Here is a 17,896-nt window from a genome sequence, read left to right as displayed (position 1 = left end):
ACGTGAAAATAAGGCTAACGCGATGAAAAGAAATTTCAAGATGGGGAGGGGCAGCTAATATGTGAAGGGACCCACATTTCTCGGAAGTTCCGTGACCGTGACTCTAGTTTCCTGAACAGGCTCTGCATGGATCTTAACCGTTGGATGGATGATAGGATTGAGATAAACGGCAGATATCTGGCTCACTGATCAACATGAGTGCAATCGAGCCTCTTGGTTCGCTGCCAGCTCGGATTTTTTTGCTGGTTGGAATCTGGGTTGTGGGATTTGTTTAATTGATGCTCTGGCCACGTCAGACTAAAATCCAACGGTGCATATGTTTGATCTTACTCATTATGCTAGATCGCATCCATCGAATTCTCTAAATTTGGTTACTTTCACGTGGGGTCCACCTGTCTTTTTTTGGAAATATACTGTAGGTTGCTCTCATCCGTAATAATTAAATCTAATAATAATTTATATAGAAAGTAAAGAAACGTGGAACCGAAATAATGGAGTTGACCGGTTGGAACGATATTTTCTGCGGTCACCTAGATTCCTTGTGATCGTCATGTTGCTTTACCAAGGTCTCAGTTACCGGCTATTGCCGGTGACGACATCTCTTTGGGAAATTCAAGGGCTGTTATTATTATTTTTTTCTTTTGTTTCAAATTTTGATCGCGATTCGTGGGCTGCGGTTTGTTTTTTTTTTTTTTTTCTCACTCATCGTCTAGCATAGTACAAATTTAGTATTAATTTAATTATCGACTAATCAGTTTTTTATTTGTTGGAACAAAATAATAAAATACTCAAATAGGTAGTGAGGAGTAAACATGGAAGCTTGAGGAGGAAGGAAAAAGGTTAATACGTGGCGGAATTATGCAGAAAAGTTAAAGAAATCACAGGAGCAATATTGTTTGACGGTCTAGATTTTGCCATGCTGGTTTTAGCCAATGGCTTCCGTTGGATTCGTCCTTCATCCAACGCCTCAGATGAATCCATGTAATACACTAAACAAATCGCGGCCGTCCAATTAAGGCCAGAGCGGGTTTGGCTGAGAGTGAAATAGCTAAAAAGATGAGGGAAGAAGATGTGAGCACAAAAAGAGGACAGAGGAAGATTTGAGGAGAGAGAGATACTGAGAGAGAGAGAGAGAGAAGGGCACGGTGGAGGAGTAGGGTGAAGATAAGTTAAGGGAAGATCTTTTAACACTGCTTCATTGAAGATTGTTGATTGTAAAGAATCAGCTTAAGAAGGCTGAAAATAGGTCTAAATCTGCAAATTCCGGTGACCTACCCTCCGTTTCCGGTTAATAATGCTCTGGTGATGAGATATAAAAATAATACCCTTCTATTTATAACGGATTTGTTAATAGAAAAGCATAACGGAGATGGAGAGAAATAGAGAAGCTAGAAGAGTCAGTATGGCCGCTACCAATGGTTTAACATCTAGAAGGCGACACAGAAGCGGTAGCCTAAGAGACTCTCCAGGTTCAAATTTTTTTTTTCAATCAGATCTAAGCTCTTTGATTCTGATGAAACGTTGTCGTTGCAATTAATTTTTAACTGGATTTTGTTTTCTTATTGCAGAGGATGATGGTCCGATAGAGTTGCAGGAAACTGCGAGGCTACGAGATCGAGGGACGGGGAAAAAAGATCGAGATCGGGATCGCGACAGAGATAGAGACAGAGAGCGAGACCGAGACCGAGACCGTGATAGAGAGAGGGACAGGGACAGAGATCGGATGAGCAGTAGGGGTAAGAGGAGAAGAGGAGACAGGTTGATGCACGGGAGCAATAGAGAAGATGTAGGCGATGAGAGCTCGGAGGAGAGTGTAAATGATGATGAAGAGGAGGATGACGATGATGGTGGTGGTGTAGGTAGCTCTATGAGGATGCTTCCGCCAAATCCTTCGTCCCTCTCTTCATCTTCTTTGTCGAACCATCACCATCGGAAAAGCTTTCCGCCGCCTACCAAAGTTTTTAGAGCCGCTCCGGCGACAGCTCCATGGAAGGCACCCGATGAGATGATTGGTGTGTCGGTGCCTAGAAAAGCTCGGTCAGGTAGAGAGGTGGAAGAGATTTAAATAGGAAAAAAAAAAACAAGTTTGAGATTTTTTGTGGATAGCTTGTGTATTTGTATTTTTATCTCCTCGGTCGGATTGGGGTTTCAGGATTATTGATATGATTTTGTTTGTTATTTTGATTTTCAGCATCTACGAAGAGGTCTCATGAATGGGCTTCAAGTTGTGGAGTTGGTGCCGAGCAAATTCACCGGCAAGCTTCTACGTCTCCGGTGAGATCGACTGGACCAAGCGTTGCAGCGATGCTGGCTTCAGCATCGGCCTCTCCAGCTCCGGTCTCACCGTCTTCTTCTAATGTTTCTGTTAAGAAGAAGATGGTCAGTCCTGGATATTAATCTATATTCTATGGTTTTGATTTTGTGTTTCTGGTTCAATCGAGTAAGAAGTGTTTTTCTTCTGTTGTAGAAGCCTAATGGACCGAAGCAGAGACCGCCAAAATCTTCATCTAAGTTCACTTCCTCAGCTCAGGAGGAGATTGAGATCGAGATTGCTGAGGTTTTGTATGGCTTGATGAGGCAGCCCCAAGGACCCACTAAGCAAGAAATTGCAAATGATTCGATGAGGTTTGATTCGAACAGCAACAATAAGTCTACAGGGGATGCCAAATCCAGAGTGTCATCACCGATCTCCAACTCACCGTCTACGATTCCTCAGTCATCTTCGATTCCCCCCACTAATTCTAGTTCATCCACTCCCATGTCTGCAATTGGTGAGTTGCTTGAGCCTTCAAAAGCTCAAGGGGGTCCATATTCCATTTAACTACTCTTCATCCCAATGCTCTTTTTACCTGCTAAGAAACTGGGGAAGTGACAATTTGGGATCCAATTATGGTTCCTTATTTTCATGTTTCTATCAGTAGCTTGACAGGAAGGGAGTTGTGCTTTTGGTTTCTTACTGATGGTTTTCTGTGGTTATTTTGATACAAATCTGAAGCACCAAAGAGGAAAAGACCTCGACCAGTCAAGTACGAGGAGGAGAACCCATCAGTTTATCCCGTCCGAAATAGTCCCATTTCTACAACAAAGGTCGAGATAGATCAGCCTCCTAAAATCGAAACTAGCTCATCTAATTTGGATAAGAATTCAGGATCCACAGCCGAAAATGGCGTCCTCTCACACGAGATGGTAGCCAGTCAAACGGCACCGGCATCGACAGAACCGCCACAGCAGCAGGAGCTATTGAAGTCTGAGAGTAATCCATTACACGACTCATTACACGACTCAAAGACGTCAGTTCAAGAATCAGATAGTAGAGATTTGGCTGTGAACAAAGAGGAGCATCGGTCGCCTAAGAAGGAATCTCCACCTGATGGTCATAGACTGGATGAAGATCGTGAGAGTGTGACAGCTACTAAAGTGTGAGCATCGAATATGAATGCCCTTTTTAATGTCATTATTTCTTGGTAATTTTGAAGATGGGATTCTGATTTTTTCTTTCTTAAATCCAGGAATACTACTGTTCTTGAGATTGAAACCCAGCGAGAAGAGAAGTTCCAGATAGATCTGATGGTAGGATCATTTACTATTCGTGGAATCAGTTCTCCCTTTTTAGAAAATTCAATGTGGGATCCTGATACGCTCTTTATTTGCCTCCTTCAATTTTTGGGTCGCAGGCTCCGCCTCCTGTAAGATCATCACCAGAAAGGGACAGTGAAGTCGGATTCGTAGCTGTAGATCCTAAACCTATAGTCGCAAATGTTGAAATGGTGAATGGCCCACCTACTATGTCTTACTTATCATCTAGTAGTCTTGTTTGGTACGTGAAAATAATGGTATCAATCACTGGATTTATTTGCAGGAGATCAAACCAGTGGTCAAAGAAGATGATAAGGCAGTGAAAATTCGAAAAGATGTGAATGTGGAATCAGAGGACAAGAAGGCAAAAGTGGCAGCCGAAGAAGTTGAATCCCAAAAGCCAGTTGTTATTGTTAATAAAGAGAGGAATATTGATCTGCAGCTTGATTTGGAGAAATCTGATAGAGACAGCGTTGATGTTACTGGAATTGGTAATAAGGCGCACCAAAATATTCAGAAGCAACAGACACTAGGCACTGAGAAAGCTGGTAATTTATTTATTTATTATTATTTTTTTTTTGGGGTGGGGTGGGGGTGTGTTTCTTGATGGTAGACATCAATTTGTTTTCCATGAATTTTTCTCCAATCTCCCAACTTTGTAGCTGAGCTGAATCAATTTTTTCTTTTTTGTATTGTCCTCAGCTCAATCAAGTTCGTTACCTCTACCTATGTCTATGGCTAGCTGGCCTGGTGGGCTTCCTCACATGGGGTATGGTCAGATTGTTTTGTTTGTATTCTTTGATCTTTTCCTTCATCCATCCACCTCTAAACTCTTTTCTCCGGGAAATGACACAACCTTTTAATCAGCAGATATATGGCGCCTCTGCAAGGGGTTGTATCCATGGATGGAAGCACCGTTCCTTCTGCAGCAGTACAGGTATATAACTAAATTTTCTTTCGTGTTGTCTAAGGTCTTATTCTTCCATTCTTTTAATTTTGGGTCTTCTCTCAATGCTGATGATTTTTACGCTCAATTTTTATAGCCTCCACATCTGCTTTTTGGCCAACCAAGGCCAAAAAGGTGTGCGACCCATTACTACATTGCACGGACTATTCATTGCCAACAGCAATTGGCAAGGAATCCTTTCTGGCCGGCAGTAGCTGGTTCTGCTTTACAGTTTGGGGCAAAGGCCTGCAACGTGAATGTGGTGCCCTCAGCAGATTTGCATTCTGGCAGGGCTGTGAACTCTGCGCAGGACAAGGGTCAGGGTCTGGCCATCTTTCCTGGTCACTCTGGGAAGGAGAAGAGCTCTCAAAATTCCAACATTGTAGATTCTGCGCAAAGAAAGCAGATTTTGCTTCAGCAACCTCTACCCCCAGGAGCACCCAGTAATATATTGGTAAGCTGCTTTTTTTTTTTTTTTTTTACCCAGTTTGCAGCGTTTTTCATGGAGAACTATTTTTGGAATTGAATTTTGAAACAAGTTTGCTTTCATTTTTTTGAATTTCAGCATGCTCCTGCTTTTATCTTCCCATTGAATCAACAACAGGCTGCTGCTGCTGCTGCTGCTTCTGTACGACCTGGGACTTTAAAATCTGCTCCTGTTGCTGCAGGTAACACTGCTTCACCGAGTGCCTCAAATTCTGCCTCAATTAGTGCCACAGCAACTGCTGTAGCTGGTGCCACAGCAGTGAGCTTCAACTACCCCAATATGCCTGGCAGTGAACCCCAGTACTTGGCAATTTTACAGAACAGTGCATACCCAATTCCAATTCCAGCACATGTATCCACTCCAACCTATAGAGGAACCCCTCCCCAGGCAATGCCTTTCTTCAATGGTCCTTTCTATTCATCCCAAATGATCCATCCTACCCAGCTTCAAACCCCACACTCTCAACAAGGCCAACTGGGTCATCAGCACCCAAGCATTTCTAGTGGTTCCTCATCATCCCAGAAGCACGTGCACAATCAGCAGCAAAGACCACATGGCAGTAGCGTCAATGGTGGTAGTGGAAATTTGCAAGTCTTTCCAACCTCTAAAAACCAGACATCACAGTCGTTGCAGCTTCAACAGAGGCAGCAAATACAAAATCATCATATGCCTCATCAAACTCGCCAACTTGAGAGTGAATTAGGTAGTGAAGATAGCCCTTCTACTGCTGATAGCCGAGCCTCTCGTGCAAACATGAGTATTTATGGTCAGAATTTTGCAATGCCCATACACCCGCCAAACTTTACTCTGATGACTCCACCGACAATGGGTGGTTCCACAAGTGGAAGTGGCAATGCTGGGGAAAAGAAACAGCAGCAATCACAACCACAGGGCTCAAAAGTTGGAGTTGAACATTCTCAGGCTTTTGCCATGTCATTTGCTTCCATCAATGGAGCCACAAATGCTCCCAGCCTTGATATTTCGTCAATCGCACAAAATCATGCTATTCTCCAAAGCTTTCCTGAGGCCGCAAGGCATGGGTATCCTTTCATGGCTGCTGCTGCAGTTGCCCAAGCAACACAGCAGAAAAAGAATTACCGTGTTTCCGAAGAAGGAAAAACAAGCGGAAACGATGGTTCGAATGTAGAAGAAGAGAGAAAAGTTATGCCAGGGGGGAAGGCTCAAGCAACTGCTGGACAGTCTATTGCTTTTTCCCTGCCAGATTTAACAGATACATCAGTTTCAACACTTCCAGGCAACACTGTGATTGATAGTTCAGCACGAACCCTTAACCTTGGGTCTACTCCTGCTAGATCGATCAGTACTGTTATGTCAGCCTCTATCAGCACAGTGAATGCTTCAAATGTGCCGCAGCAACTGCAGCGGAATCAGCAGCAGCAGCAAATGATTCAACTTCAAAAGCAGCATCAATTTGCTGCTGCGGCTGCTGCTTCTGCTCGAAGTAAAACTCAGGCTACAAGTAATGGAAGTGTGTTCTCTGACCACATTTCTTCATCTTCATCGATGGCTGTCAAGTTCCCCAATGCACTCTCTGGATTTCCTCCAAATCTTGTCCAAAGCAACAGTAGTCCAGTTCAATCTCCACAGTGGAAGAATTCTGTTAGGACCACTACTTCTCAAGGTCCTTCTCCATCTCTTGCCTCCACTTCATCATCTCTCAAAAACCTTCCCCAACAGCAAGGCCGCATCCAACAAGGCCAGACGCAAATATCTTTTGCATCCAACCCAAAATCATCATCTGCACCTCAAGGGCAACAAGTTCCTAATAGCAATCAATCCCAATCTCCTCCAATGGTGGTTGGTTCTCCAACAACATCAATTTCAAAGAGTGCTGGTGGGAGCCCAAGGACCACTTCCACTTCTACAGGTAACAAGGGTGGGCAATCATCTACTCTCTCATCTCAGCAGCCCAAGAACTCCTCATCAATGCCTGCTCAAAAATCGTCTCCAGTTGGTGGGAGAAATATTCCTTCAATTCTTGGCCATCCCCATAACTCCACGCCTACAAATAGCTCTGGTACCAAGTCTCAGTTGCCGCAGCAGCAACAGCAGCAGCTACCAAAGCATGCACTGCAGCAAGCCCAGATGCTTTACAATAATAGTTTTATGCAAGCCCAAGTTCAACATGCTGCAAGTTCAGCACATACAACATCAGCTCCAAGTGGGTTTTATCTCCAAAGACATCGCAGTGAACAACAGCAGCAGCCACAAGGTTTGTCAGTGACCTCCTCAGCAGGGATGTTGTTATGTCCTGTTTCTCTTCCTAATACTGCCACTACAGATCCTGCAAAGGCTGTTGCTGCAAACAGTATGAAAGGTGGTGGGCTACCTTCACAGGGTCTTATCCATGCCCAGTTTGCTGCTGCACAGACCTCTGGAAAGCCACATCTTGTACCTGCTGGGCTCTCTTATGTTCATGCAGTTCCAACTGCTGTTCAGGTAAAGCCAGCAGAGCATAAACAACCTGCTGCGGAGTAAAATAATTTCTTCAGAGCACTTCTCATGGCAACCCCCAGACAGGAGGCGATGAAGTGAACAACCAAAAACTGAATTGAGATTTTGGTGAGCTGGGGGGGATCGAGTTGCATTGCCCTTTTGGCTGCCTGCAAAGAATTGCGGGAACTCATGGAAGTATTCAAGGGAAGCCTGCCATTCGGATGAGAACCCACATTTTGGAAAAAGAAGTTTAACTAACAGGTGGGAATGGCATATGTATCATGGAATTTGCTTGCTATGTGCATTGATCTCAGCATTGTGTTGATAGCCTGACAATGTTGATCTTCAAGTTTGTAATTAAATTCGATGGGCCAAGATAGGCAAAAAGAAAAGTTTGACCAAAGTGTTTTGTAGTAGGGGATGGAGGGGGAAAGACGGTGAAAATGGAGAGGAGAGGGACAGAAAAAGGACCTTCTCCCTCCTTGTTCTTTGTTAGTAAATGGAGGGTTTCTTCTTTACTCAACTTCTGTTAGATTTTTCTGTTTTATATTTGGGGGGTCTAATTTTATTTTCCAGGAGCAGTAGACAATTATCTTTGAACATATATATATGCAATGGAGGGTGTGTATGTATATGTCTGGCACATATAAGAGCAACCCTCTCATTTTTTTTATTTAAAAATCTGTCCTTGTTCTTCTCCTCTGTCATGATGATGCCACCAAGCTTTAAATTTCTTTGTGTTTTTTTATTCATATATAGTATACATATCTATAAAATTCTTCTGGGTCATTTGATTTTCGGGGTAAATACTATGAATAGAGGAGAAGAAGATGCTTGAGGTCTGTGCTCTAGGTTTTCTCAGTCTCAGGGATGATGGAGGAAGAAGATTAGATATTTGATTTCATAGGTCTATATAGGCATAGGGACTTTACAGTTGAAACTTGGAAGTGTAGGAGCTCCAGTTCCGTTGTGTGAAGAAGAATCAGTCAGGAGTCAGGATTGTTTTTTGTTTTATGCATGTGGGTGGGTCCTAATGTGCCCCACTTGGTGGATGCCCTTTATTGTTTTCCTGTTCTTGTGTGTATAAAATATAAAATTATACTATGGTGCTAATATTATTGTAAATACTAAATAGTTTGGTAGGTGTAATTGTAAATAGTGTTGCCATTGCCTGTCCTTAGGCAAAAGTGGCTTGTTGAAAAGGGTGCGTCTCATTGTTGTCAGTATCTTACACGTGGCTTATTTCTACTTTTTGTGGATGTGATGACTTTATCTTTCACAAGTACTTTATTCTTATAATAATTATAATAATAATTCTCATTATAACATTAGATTTTCAATAGTATCTTATCTATCTTCCATAAGATATATGTGTTCAGGTCCCAATTATGCCCTTGCTGACTTGGACCCTCTCCTTCTCTCTCCCTCCTTGTTTTGTAACTCTATTAATTGGCCCCACTTTCTCTTTCCTCAGTAAAACACTGGTCCTACGTTATTCTCATCTTGCCTTGTCTGTAGGTACGATTCTGTAAAGCTATTCTCTTCTGCACACGTGTTCCCTCCCACTTCTTTCGTTTTCTTTTCAACTAGTAGTATTTAGGAATAGTAAGAATTAGAGATATATATATATTTTTTATATTACCTAACAGATATTCAAGAATCGGTGGATAAATTAAACTTACCCATGGTAATTAACATTTCTTTAATTATTGTACACTCACTTTTTTGGATGAAAGAGAAGAAAATAAAGCAACTATTTTATTTCTTCAGTTCATTTTTTATCTTTGCCATGTGAATTACCGAAAGAAGAAAAGACAAACAAAAGATAGTTTTAGAAAAGAGAGTCGTCTTTGGCCTCCTCTGCCTATAAATTATCATCAGGTTAGAGAGGGAGAAAGGTCCCACAAAGAGAACCACTTAATGGGAAAGAGCAATCCCATCCCAATCCCATGTCCCTCCACTTTACTAGTAAGTAGTACTATTATTTATTTATTTATTATACAATTGCAAGATTACGTTATCCCACCCAAGATTAGGTTATCCAACCTGTTGACCCCACAATCTCCGAGTCTCCTAGAGATAGAAATAGCCAAAGGGTCACAACTCACAACTATATAAACCCTTCTCTTCTGCATGTTATCATAGAAAATGAAGCCTCATTAACTATTAACTAACAAGTTTAAATTGCATAGTTTTGGAAACAAGAAATATAGAAAATCATAATGAGTTTTCTCTTCTTTAATAAATGTACGAAATGTGGACTAAGTTTTGAGTAGTTATACACTATCGTAAGGTTTTGTGGAACAAGCAATAATATTTTCGAATACAAAAATAAGGAAGCTTCAAGTCAAGATGTGGGGTAACAATTTAACTAATCATTCTTTTGGTAAAAGAAATTAAGTTTTTGTTTTAACTAACTACTATGTATTGAACAAAATAAATAATCCGAGACTCAATACATGAATTTATCCCTAAGTTTTTATGAAAAACATATGACATTTTCAATTTTTATTTTGCCAATTGAACACCTCAACTATAAAATTAAATTCATTATATATTTATTGAATAGTTAAAAGATGTAAAAATTATTATTTCAAGGAGTTGTATTAACCATAATCAAATTAATATTTTTTATATGTAAAAGTCAAAAATTTTGAAAGTTACCATTAATTGAGATTATTAGAAAAAGTAAAATTCAAAGAGTAACGCGGAAACTCAAGAGATTAAATTTTATATATTTCACTAAATGTTATATGAATGGAATAATATGCAAAATAAAAAGAGGAGAGATAATGTGAGAAAGTGGTGTGTGCAACACACCTAGAGGCATCATAAAAAGTGGAGGGGCCCTTATTCAAAATCTTCTTGTGAGAGAGGCATTTCTTTCCGGTGGACAATGGTTCAAGATTCATCAATGATTCATTTGGATAAGCCAACAAATGAGTGAAAGCTCCTTTGTACACTACAATGATGGGTGTATATATATATATATATATATATATATATTCCATTTAGATTAATTGCTAAATTGAATGGTAATGTTACATATTTGCCCTAATAATATCTATCTACAGCTCCTAAAACCACCGGTTCACGCGGACGCAATCGTAGACAAGTCAAGTACCCAGCGACAGCGAGCCATGGACAATCGCGAGTCCATAAAAAGCCACGACACAATCTAAGGACATCGACATAACCATTCAGCATTAAACCAACCAAACCCCTGTAAATTAGCCATTTTGGACGGTCATGTTCAATGTGGCGCCGCTCCTTGTCCCCACCCCCACCTTCAAATATGGGTGGTGCATTGGTGGGTCCCTACTTGTCCACCGTAGTTTTCGGTGGTGGCCCCTCCAATCAATCAATCATTTTTTTTTTAAAAAAAAAAAAAAAGGAAAAACAAAACAAAGCAAGCACTTTGCTTATCTTCTTCCTGTGAAAAAGAAAATGGAACCTACAAATTATAAATCCTTCTAAACCTCAAGTAATAAGAGCAACTACTACTCGCGAGACAAAAAGCCTTGCAATAGCATCATTCTCCATATTTCACCATCAATGTCACAGTTATTCTTCTTCTTCTTCTAACGTTCTTTCAGAGAGAACCATTTCTTGAAGTTCTTTTCTTTTTCTTTTTCTTGATTTACCGTCACCGCAATGTTACAACTGTCCGTTTTCAGAATTCGGGTCTCGGCTACATCATCATTCCCGCCACTGCGAAAACGTCAGGTCGCCTAGAGTTTTCAATAAAACCCGAAAGGTGTGTCTGGTCTCTTTGATTTGCGTGAATTGTGATGGGACATGTTTGACATTGAAAACGTTGTAATAGCCATTTGTTGGACTATTTTCATTTAAATCACGTAAAGTTTGAAGAACCTATTATAAAATTAATGATTTAATATTATACATGTGATTGATTAGTAGTACGTCTATAATATAATAATTAAAAATGATAATTTTTTTTGAGCTGGTTGTATGGTAATGTCATGCATTGGGTATAGAATATATTTCAATATAAATATTTTATTTTCATGTAGATTATAAAATGCTAAATTGACTTTTTAATGTCTCATTTTTAATTATTACTTTCTCATTTTTTTATAATTGCTTAATTTTTTAATCAATGTCTACTTATGCCAATTAGGCCTCTAATAACAGTTTAATTATGCCATCAAATCATTTGCAGGCTGCATATCTTATTTTTTATTTTTATTTTCAAACAGTATTTTTCTACTTTTTTAAATAAATATAAAATTAATCTCGTTTCAGAATCTCGTAAATTTTTCTTCATTAAATATGTCTTATCATTTTTATAGATTTTAAGTAAATAAATTAGATATAGGTATGAGTGAGAATTGAGTCATAATCACGAATTAAGGTCATGAATTTAATTAATTAAAGCGATACCCATTGACCCACTTGCAGAAGCACTTCTGAATTGGGAAATGAAATGAGATGAACCTTTTCTTTGTTTTAAACTATAATTTTTTTTTTTTAAACCATAGTGGGGTCGACAGTGATTGATTTATAAGTAAATTTTCCATTCAACGTATAGTCAATATCAAAAATTTTCAACCTAATAATTAATTATTAAGCTCAGCCTAAATGAGACTTACAAAAAGGACATGATTAGCCAATTTACTTACAATTATTTAAATAAATACAAACACATAACACTTGTTAAGTTAATGGTTGGAAATTATTATTAATTATTTTTTTATGTTTTGAAATATATTTAAAATAATTGATTAAGTTTTATTTGTTGGATAGTGATATTATAGGAATAATATAAAATTCTTATAAAGAAGAAGCATCTTAATAGGCTTTGAAAACCAAAGAACTATTATTTAATAGGATTTAAATAATAGCATTTTATTTTTTTATATTTAAAAAATTATTTATTTGACCTTAGTGTTGCAGTCTTCCAAAAGCCTTATAAGCATCCAATTGAAAAGTCTTTGTTTAATCTTATTTATTTATTATTTTTTCCCATCTTCCTTGTGGTGGTCCACTTATCAAGTGATTGTAATAGTTTCAGCTGATGTAGTCATGACAATTGAGATGAAAGAATTTTATTTTCAAATAATAATAAAAAAAGACAAGTAATTTTCAAATTCTATTAGTAATAAAACCTTATCTATATTTGCAATAACAGCTTGACTGATCACTTCATTTTAAATTACTTGATTCATTGAATTTTTTGCTCAACTAATTATCCATTTTAATTAATTCAGGTCAATTTTAATGGCTAGTCCTTTCAAAATAGGTTAATTTGAAAGCTCAATCTTTAATTTTTTTTGAAAGTTAATTACTTAATAATTTCTGTCATTTAAATTATTAATTAATATTTTCAATTTTAACCTTATCTTCGTCGAAAATAATAATTATAATTTTAAATTTTTTTAAGACCTGTCTTATCATCTTCTTTTCATTTCTTAATTTTAATGGTAGACTAAATGGTAATTGTATTATCAAAATCGGAATAATCATATAAAATAAAATAATATTCCTTCCATCTCATTTTATTTATATTATTTGATAAAATATGTATATTAAAATTTTAATCAACAAAATTTTATCTTATCAAAGATATTAATAAAATTTCATCATTTAATAAAAGATTGTAAAGGTTATCATGAAAAAAAATAATTATTCTTATATTAAAATCTAAAAACCTCGCAAATATTTTGTAATATCCATAAAAAAAAAATAACAAGCAAACAAAATAGAACGAAAATAATAATTATTAAAGTAGACTATAATAATTAAAGAATGCACAAAGAGTAATTAGACTTTCCTTTCTTTCTGTCTTAATTTATAATCTTATTTATTTTTTTCAAAGAGAGAAATTTTATTCTATCCTATTAATTAAATTTTTAAATAGATAAAATCATTATTACCATAATCTATTTTAAACAATTCCATAACTTTTATAACCTTTATTATATTTTTATTAATTTTAAAAATAGTTTAATGAGTTAATTCAATTTTAATGAAGTGTTTATGAATCATTTAATATTAATATAAAGCTAGATTAAGGGAAAAAAAGTAAAACAAACATAAAACAAAAAAACAAAACTAATTATAGAACAGAGTAAAAAAGTATTTGTCACGACCCGATTCCATGGGCCGGACCGGCACTAGGGCCTAGGTAAGCTTAAGGCCCCCGAGGCCCGTAGTAAGCCTGAAACACTAACATTTCTATCTCAATATAATTATATCATCTATGTTAATACATGACTAATTATTCACAAATTCTACAACTGCAGAGTCATTAACTACTAGATATACATAGCCTTTTATACATATAGTTACATAATAAAATTATTACGGAACTAGGAAAATTTCTCTATTGCTCTGCGCCGAAGAAACATAGCCTAACTCAAATTAAAGAAAACTTACTTCCTGAAATTTCAAACAAGACATGTGAGATTTCCAAGGAGTAATAATTTTTGCACCACACACACAGTCACACAAATGTGTAAACATATTAATCTAGTCATCCGACTAGTTATATGCTCACGCAGCCAGTCACACAAATGGCAAGTCATCAGCACTCACAATCAATAACATCTTCATATAATCACATCACGTGGAAATTGGTTTGTGGCGTCACCGAAACCCCCGATGAGCCGTCCTCCCACATGGCCCATCCTCTCATAACGTGTGCACCAGGGAGCCGATCCCCCATACTGGCCGACCGGTCTAATCCTCACTTGACCAGCCCTCTCATTGTTTTTCCATTCCCTCTTTTCTTTTCCATACCAACAGGAGGCAACCCGGTCGTCTCCATCAAATCTAGATCATCAGGCGCTCACAACAGGAGGCCACCCTGCGGGCTGCGATCAAATCTAGATTATCAGATGCGCCCAATAAAGAAGCCAACCTGTGGTTAACAGTAACGATAACAGTAGGTGCACACGGGGGCGCCGATCTCCCATTTTCCCGGCCGACGGTCACATATCATATCATAATCAGGATCCATATCACAGACCGTCCTCACAAACCCATGGTGACCCACTTCATCCCAATCCCACACAAGCAAAGCACAGCAATATCACAACACAATTAATTAAACATTGCAATTAAATGCAAACATATTGATCAGTTGAACATCATAATGAAAGGCACAATTTAACATCCATTCTCAAATGCAATTAAATAATTAAATAAATAATATTATCAATAAACAACAACGATAAAATAACACTAATAATAATAATAATAATAATAATAATAATAAACAATGATAATGAAAATAAATAAATAATTAAATAATACTAATAATGAGAATGAAAATAAATAAGTAATTATGTAAATAATTAAATAAATGATAAAGATAATAAATAATCAAAGTACTATATTTATTATGTACCAAATTATAAAACTAGTCTAAATAAACTTATTAATTATGTTGTTAATTAAAATTTAGTCTAATTTCTATTAAAATTTCGGCAGCATCTCCCCTAAAAATAAGACTATCTACCTGTTTAAATATCATAATAATATATTGTATATTTATCAATCAATACACACAGCCCATCCATCGGGCAATTCCAATCAACTAATCCCGTCCGCCATAAATTTATTTTTCTATCATTCGATCAATCATTTCAGACAGCCAATCAGCTTCAAGCTACAGATATCATCCATCACACTTACATATACACACTTAATAATCCCAAATCAACTAATTAACAATTTATATTAACCTCTAAGCGTGATTCAATAATATTGTTAATTGCCCCTATAACTATTTACTTTAAATTATAATTTCCCCTAACGATATTTATTAAAATTCCTAAATTGACTTACATAAATATTAGCCAGAAATTCTTATCTCATTATTAAACCTCCTAATTATAATTATAGCGCATGTAATTTATTTGTCAATGTTCTAAACCAATTTGCTATTACGTTATTCTAAAGAACCTAAACCAGTTATCTAATCATATTCGCTATCGCAATTACCACATACTAACCAATCTAATCTTATTTACAAAGGACTATAAATGTTCTATATATTTTAAAGCTATTTCTATACCTAATTTCTTATTATTCAACTTAATCTATTTAATTACTCAATTAGATTCATTAATCAATTAATTCTTTTTTTATATGTATAAAAAAAAATTGAGAATTTAGTCTTAGCGCGTACCAATTAAGAATCGGGCGACGATTCCGAGATCAGCGTGAAGGGAAGAAAATCCTGTCTATCGAGGCCTCACCGGAGTGTCGCCGGCCGGTCACCGGACCGCCGCCGCCGCCGCCGTGCACGGTGGCCGGAAAATCGACACCGCCCAGAAAATTGCAAGGTCACCACCACCTGACTCCAATTTTCGCGAGGAGTTCAAATCTACCATCGGTTTGATGAGGCAGTGGCTCGTTTGGCCGGATCGACCTCCACAGTCACCTTGAAGCCGCCATCCATGGTGGTTCGTCAAAACTCAAGCAAAATCACAAATCAATGGAGGGGAATTGTTCACGTGGAGGAGAGGAGTCGATCGAGACCTTCAGTTCACCTTGAGCCCGTCGGAAATCGCGAGAAGTCGCCGGAGATCAAAGGGTATGACTGTCGGAGGAGATGATCTCGATTCGCGCCGCTGAAGGTCCAATCGGAGCGAGGGGAGGTTGGAAACGTGACCAGCATCGCCAGAAGAACCGATCGCCGCCTTCATCTTGTTGAACGGTGGCCGGAAACGCGAAGGAGAGGGAGAGGAGAGACTGTCGCGCGCGCAAGGAGGAAGAAGGGAAAAAGAAGGAGAGAAAAGAAAGAGAAAGAAAAGGAAGGAAGGAAAGTGGGCTGGGCCATTCCGGTTCGATTCAAACCGGTTCGGTCCGATTCAGTGATTGGTCTTATTTGTTTGGTTTTCGAGTTTTTCACTCGGTTTTCGGCCTAATCGTATGGTTTTCGAAAAAATCAATTTGCGTTTCGAGTCCGGTTCAATTTATTTTAATTATTTTAATTAGGTTTCATAACATTTCCTCCATTAACTAAATAAGAATAAAAAATATAGTTAGTAATCATATTTGATTTTTAGGAAAATTAATTTATATATATATATACCTACTAGATTAATTGCTGGACTTTCAGTTTATTACTCGAGAATTTAACTGTTCTCGATTCAAAGTTTTCGACATTATATTTGGGCTTGGGCCCAATTTGCAAAATTTGAACTCGAATTAAAACTGTTCACTATTTATGGCCCATACCGTCAAAAATTTAAATTTTGATTTTAAAAAAATTCAAAGGTTTCGAAAATAAAAATTCGGGGTGTTTCAATCTCCCCCCCTTAAGACAATTCGTCCTCGAATTGAAATGTAGTAGGAGGGAGTAAGAATGAACACACAGAGAATTGCAACGCCATAAGAAATTACTTCCAACACCAAGGGCACAGCTCGAGAGTAGAAAATATGAACCTACGAAAGGAAAGGGTCAAGTATTCTAATTGTAATTCTCTCGCCAACCATCTTATTTAGTGCCACCTAGCTAACACTCACAAGAGTTTGAGTTTATTACCTAAATCTCCAATCACTATCTTTAGACAGCTACTGAAATCTTTAGAAAATCTTTCTTTGAATAGAATTTGACAATAAAACCAGGTTTAATAGGAAAGTACATATCATATATCATAAATTTTTCTCAAAATCATGTAACTTCATTTGAAAATTTAAATTTTATTAGACATTCGTCTGTGAAGGCCAAACATAATTTACAAGGGCAAACAATTGTAATTATGATTTATTTGCAATCATAAGAATTAACTCGTTCAATTCACATGTGTTATTTAATAAAACCCTTATTAATCAAAACTTTTTGAAAACTGGTTGCTTTTCTTCAAAACTTTAGGCAAAATCGTTTGCAATTTCCGCTATCTATTATATCACAGGCCGCTTCGAAATAATTGTTTTTGTTTCTCATCTATGCAAATTCGATTGTCCCTATAATATCTCTACTATAGATTAGTTCATCTGTTATACAGCTCCTAAATCACTGCATCCCTTAGCTATCTCAATCCTATAAAAATTTTCACTCCTTCCACTTAACCATCAATTTCTCCTTCCAACGCTTATTCCTTATATCATCTTAATACTCATCACGAAAATTTAACTTTCATAATAATATCTCTTAGTAATTCGCACTTCCGTTCACAACCTAAATCCCATTTGATAACCTTCCATTCTACTAATGTTGCCTATTAATTTGTTAAGGATAAGAGAGTATTCTTATTAATTATTTTGTCTACTAATCATCATTAATCGCGATCTAGCTAATCACCAATAATTCAACTTAGCATTTATTACCTATCTCAAATATTCACCTTTAGCTAATACCTATCAACACAGATTTTTCAATTAAATTTCGTTAATTCCCAACCTAATACTACCTTACCATCCGAATACTACATTAAGTTGACCTCAATAACTCCTTC

At 37.2% G+C, this 17,896-nt stretch overlaps 1 protein-coding gene across 7 annotated transcripts; it reads left to right on the top strand.

Annotated features, from left to right (window-relative positions):
- The first annotated feature begins 1,063 nt into the window (after nt 1-1,063).
- TIC (time for coffee) lies at nt 1,064-8,173 on the top strand. Of its 7 annotated transcripts, none has more exons than XM_012214212.4 (12): nt 1,064-1,469; nt 1,569-2,042; nt 2,192-2,274; nt 2,471-2,771; nt 2,996-3,419; nt 3,510-3,570; nt 3,675-3,767; nt 3,860-4,124; nt 4,279-4,345; nt 4,444-4,513; nt 4,620-4,976; nt 5,088-8,173. In XM_012214212.4, the coding sequence occupies exons 1-12, from the start codon at nt 1,370-1,372 to the stop codon at nt 7,506-7,508; spliced, it is 4,716 nt and encodes a 1,571-aa protein (XP_012069602.3). In that variant the 5' UTR covers nt 1,064-1,369; the 3' UTR covers nt 7,509-8,173. The 7 variants fall into 7 exon arrangements, with proteins under 7 accessions (XP_012069602.3, XP_012069601.3, XP_020534184.3 ...); XM_012214211.4 differs by having other exon boundaries at nt 2,468-2,771; XM_020678525.3 differs by having other exon boundaries at nt 2,192-2,379; nt 4,447-4,513.
- The last annotated feature ends 9,723 nt before the right edge of the window (nt 8,174-17,896 follow it).

Source organism: Jatropha curcas, chromosome 7 (genome assembly GCF_041381405.1).
Source record: "Jatropha curcas cultivar XTBG-Jc1 chromosome 7, XTBG_Jcur_1.0, whole genome shotgun sequence".
Lineage (NCBI taxonomy): Eukaryota > Viridiplantae > Streptophyta > Magnoliopsida > Malpighiales > Euphorbiaceae > Jatropha > Jatropha curcas.
The sequence above is the reverse complement of the archived record's forward strand: the minus strand, read 5'-3'. Positions and strand labels throughout refer to the sequence as shown.

Excerpts from the sequence above, each read along its gene's own strand:
- TIC (XM_012214207.4), top strand. The coding sequence starts at position 1,370 with ATGGAGAGAAATAGAGAAGCTAGAAGAGTCAGTATGGCCGCTACCAAT. Across the intron at positions 2,772-2,995 it reads CACTCCCATGTCTGCAATTG|CACCAAAGAGGAAAAGACCT; the intron begins GTGAGTTGCTTG and ends ACAAATCTGAAG. Across the intron at positions 4,346-4,443 it reads GGTGGGCTTCCTCACATGGG|CAGATATATGGCGCCTCTGC; the intron begins GTATGGTCAGAT and ends CCTTTTAATCAG.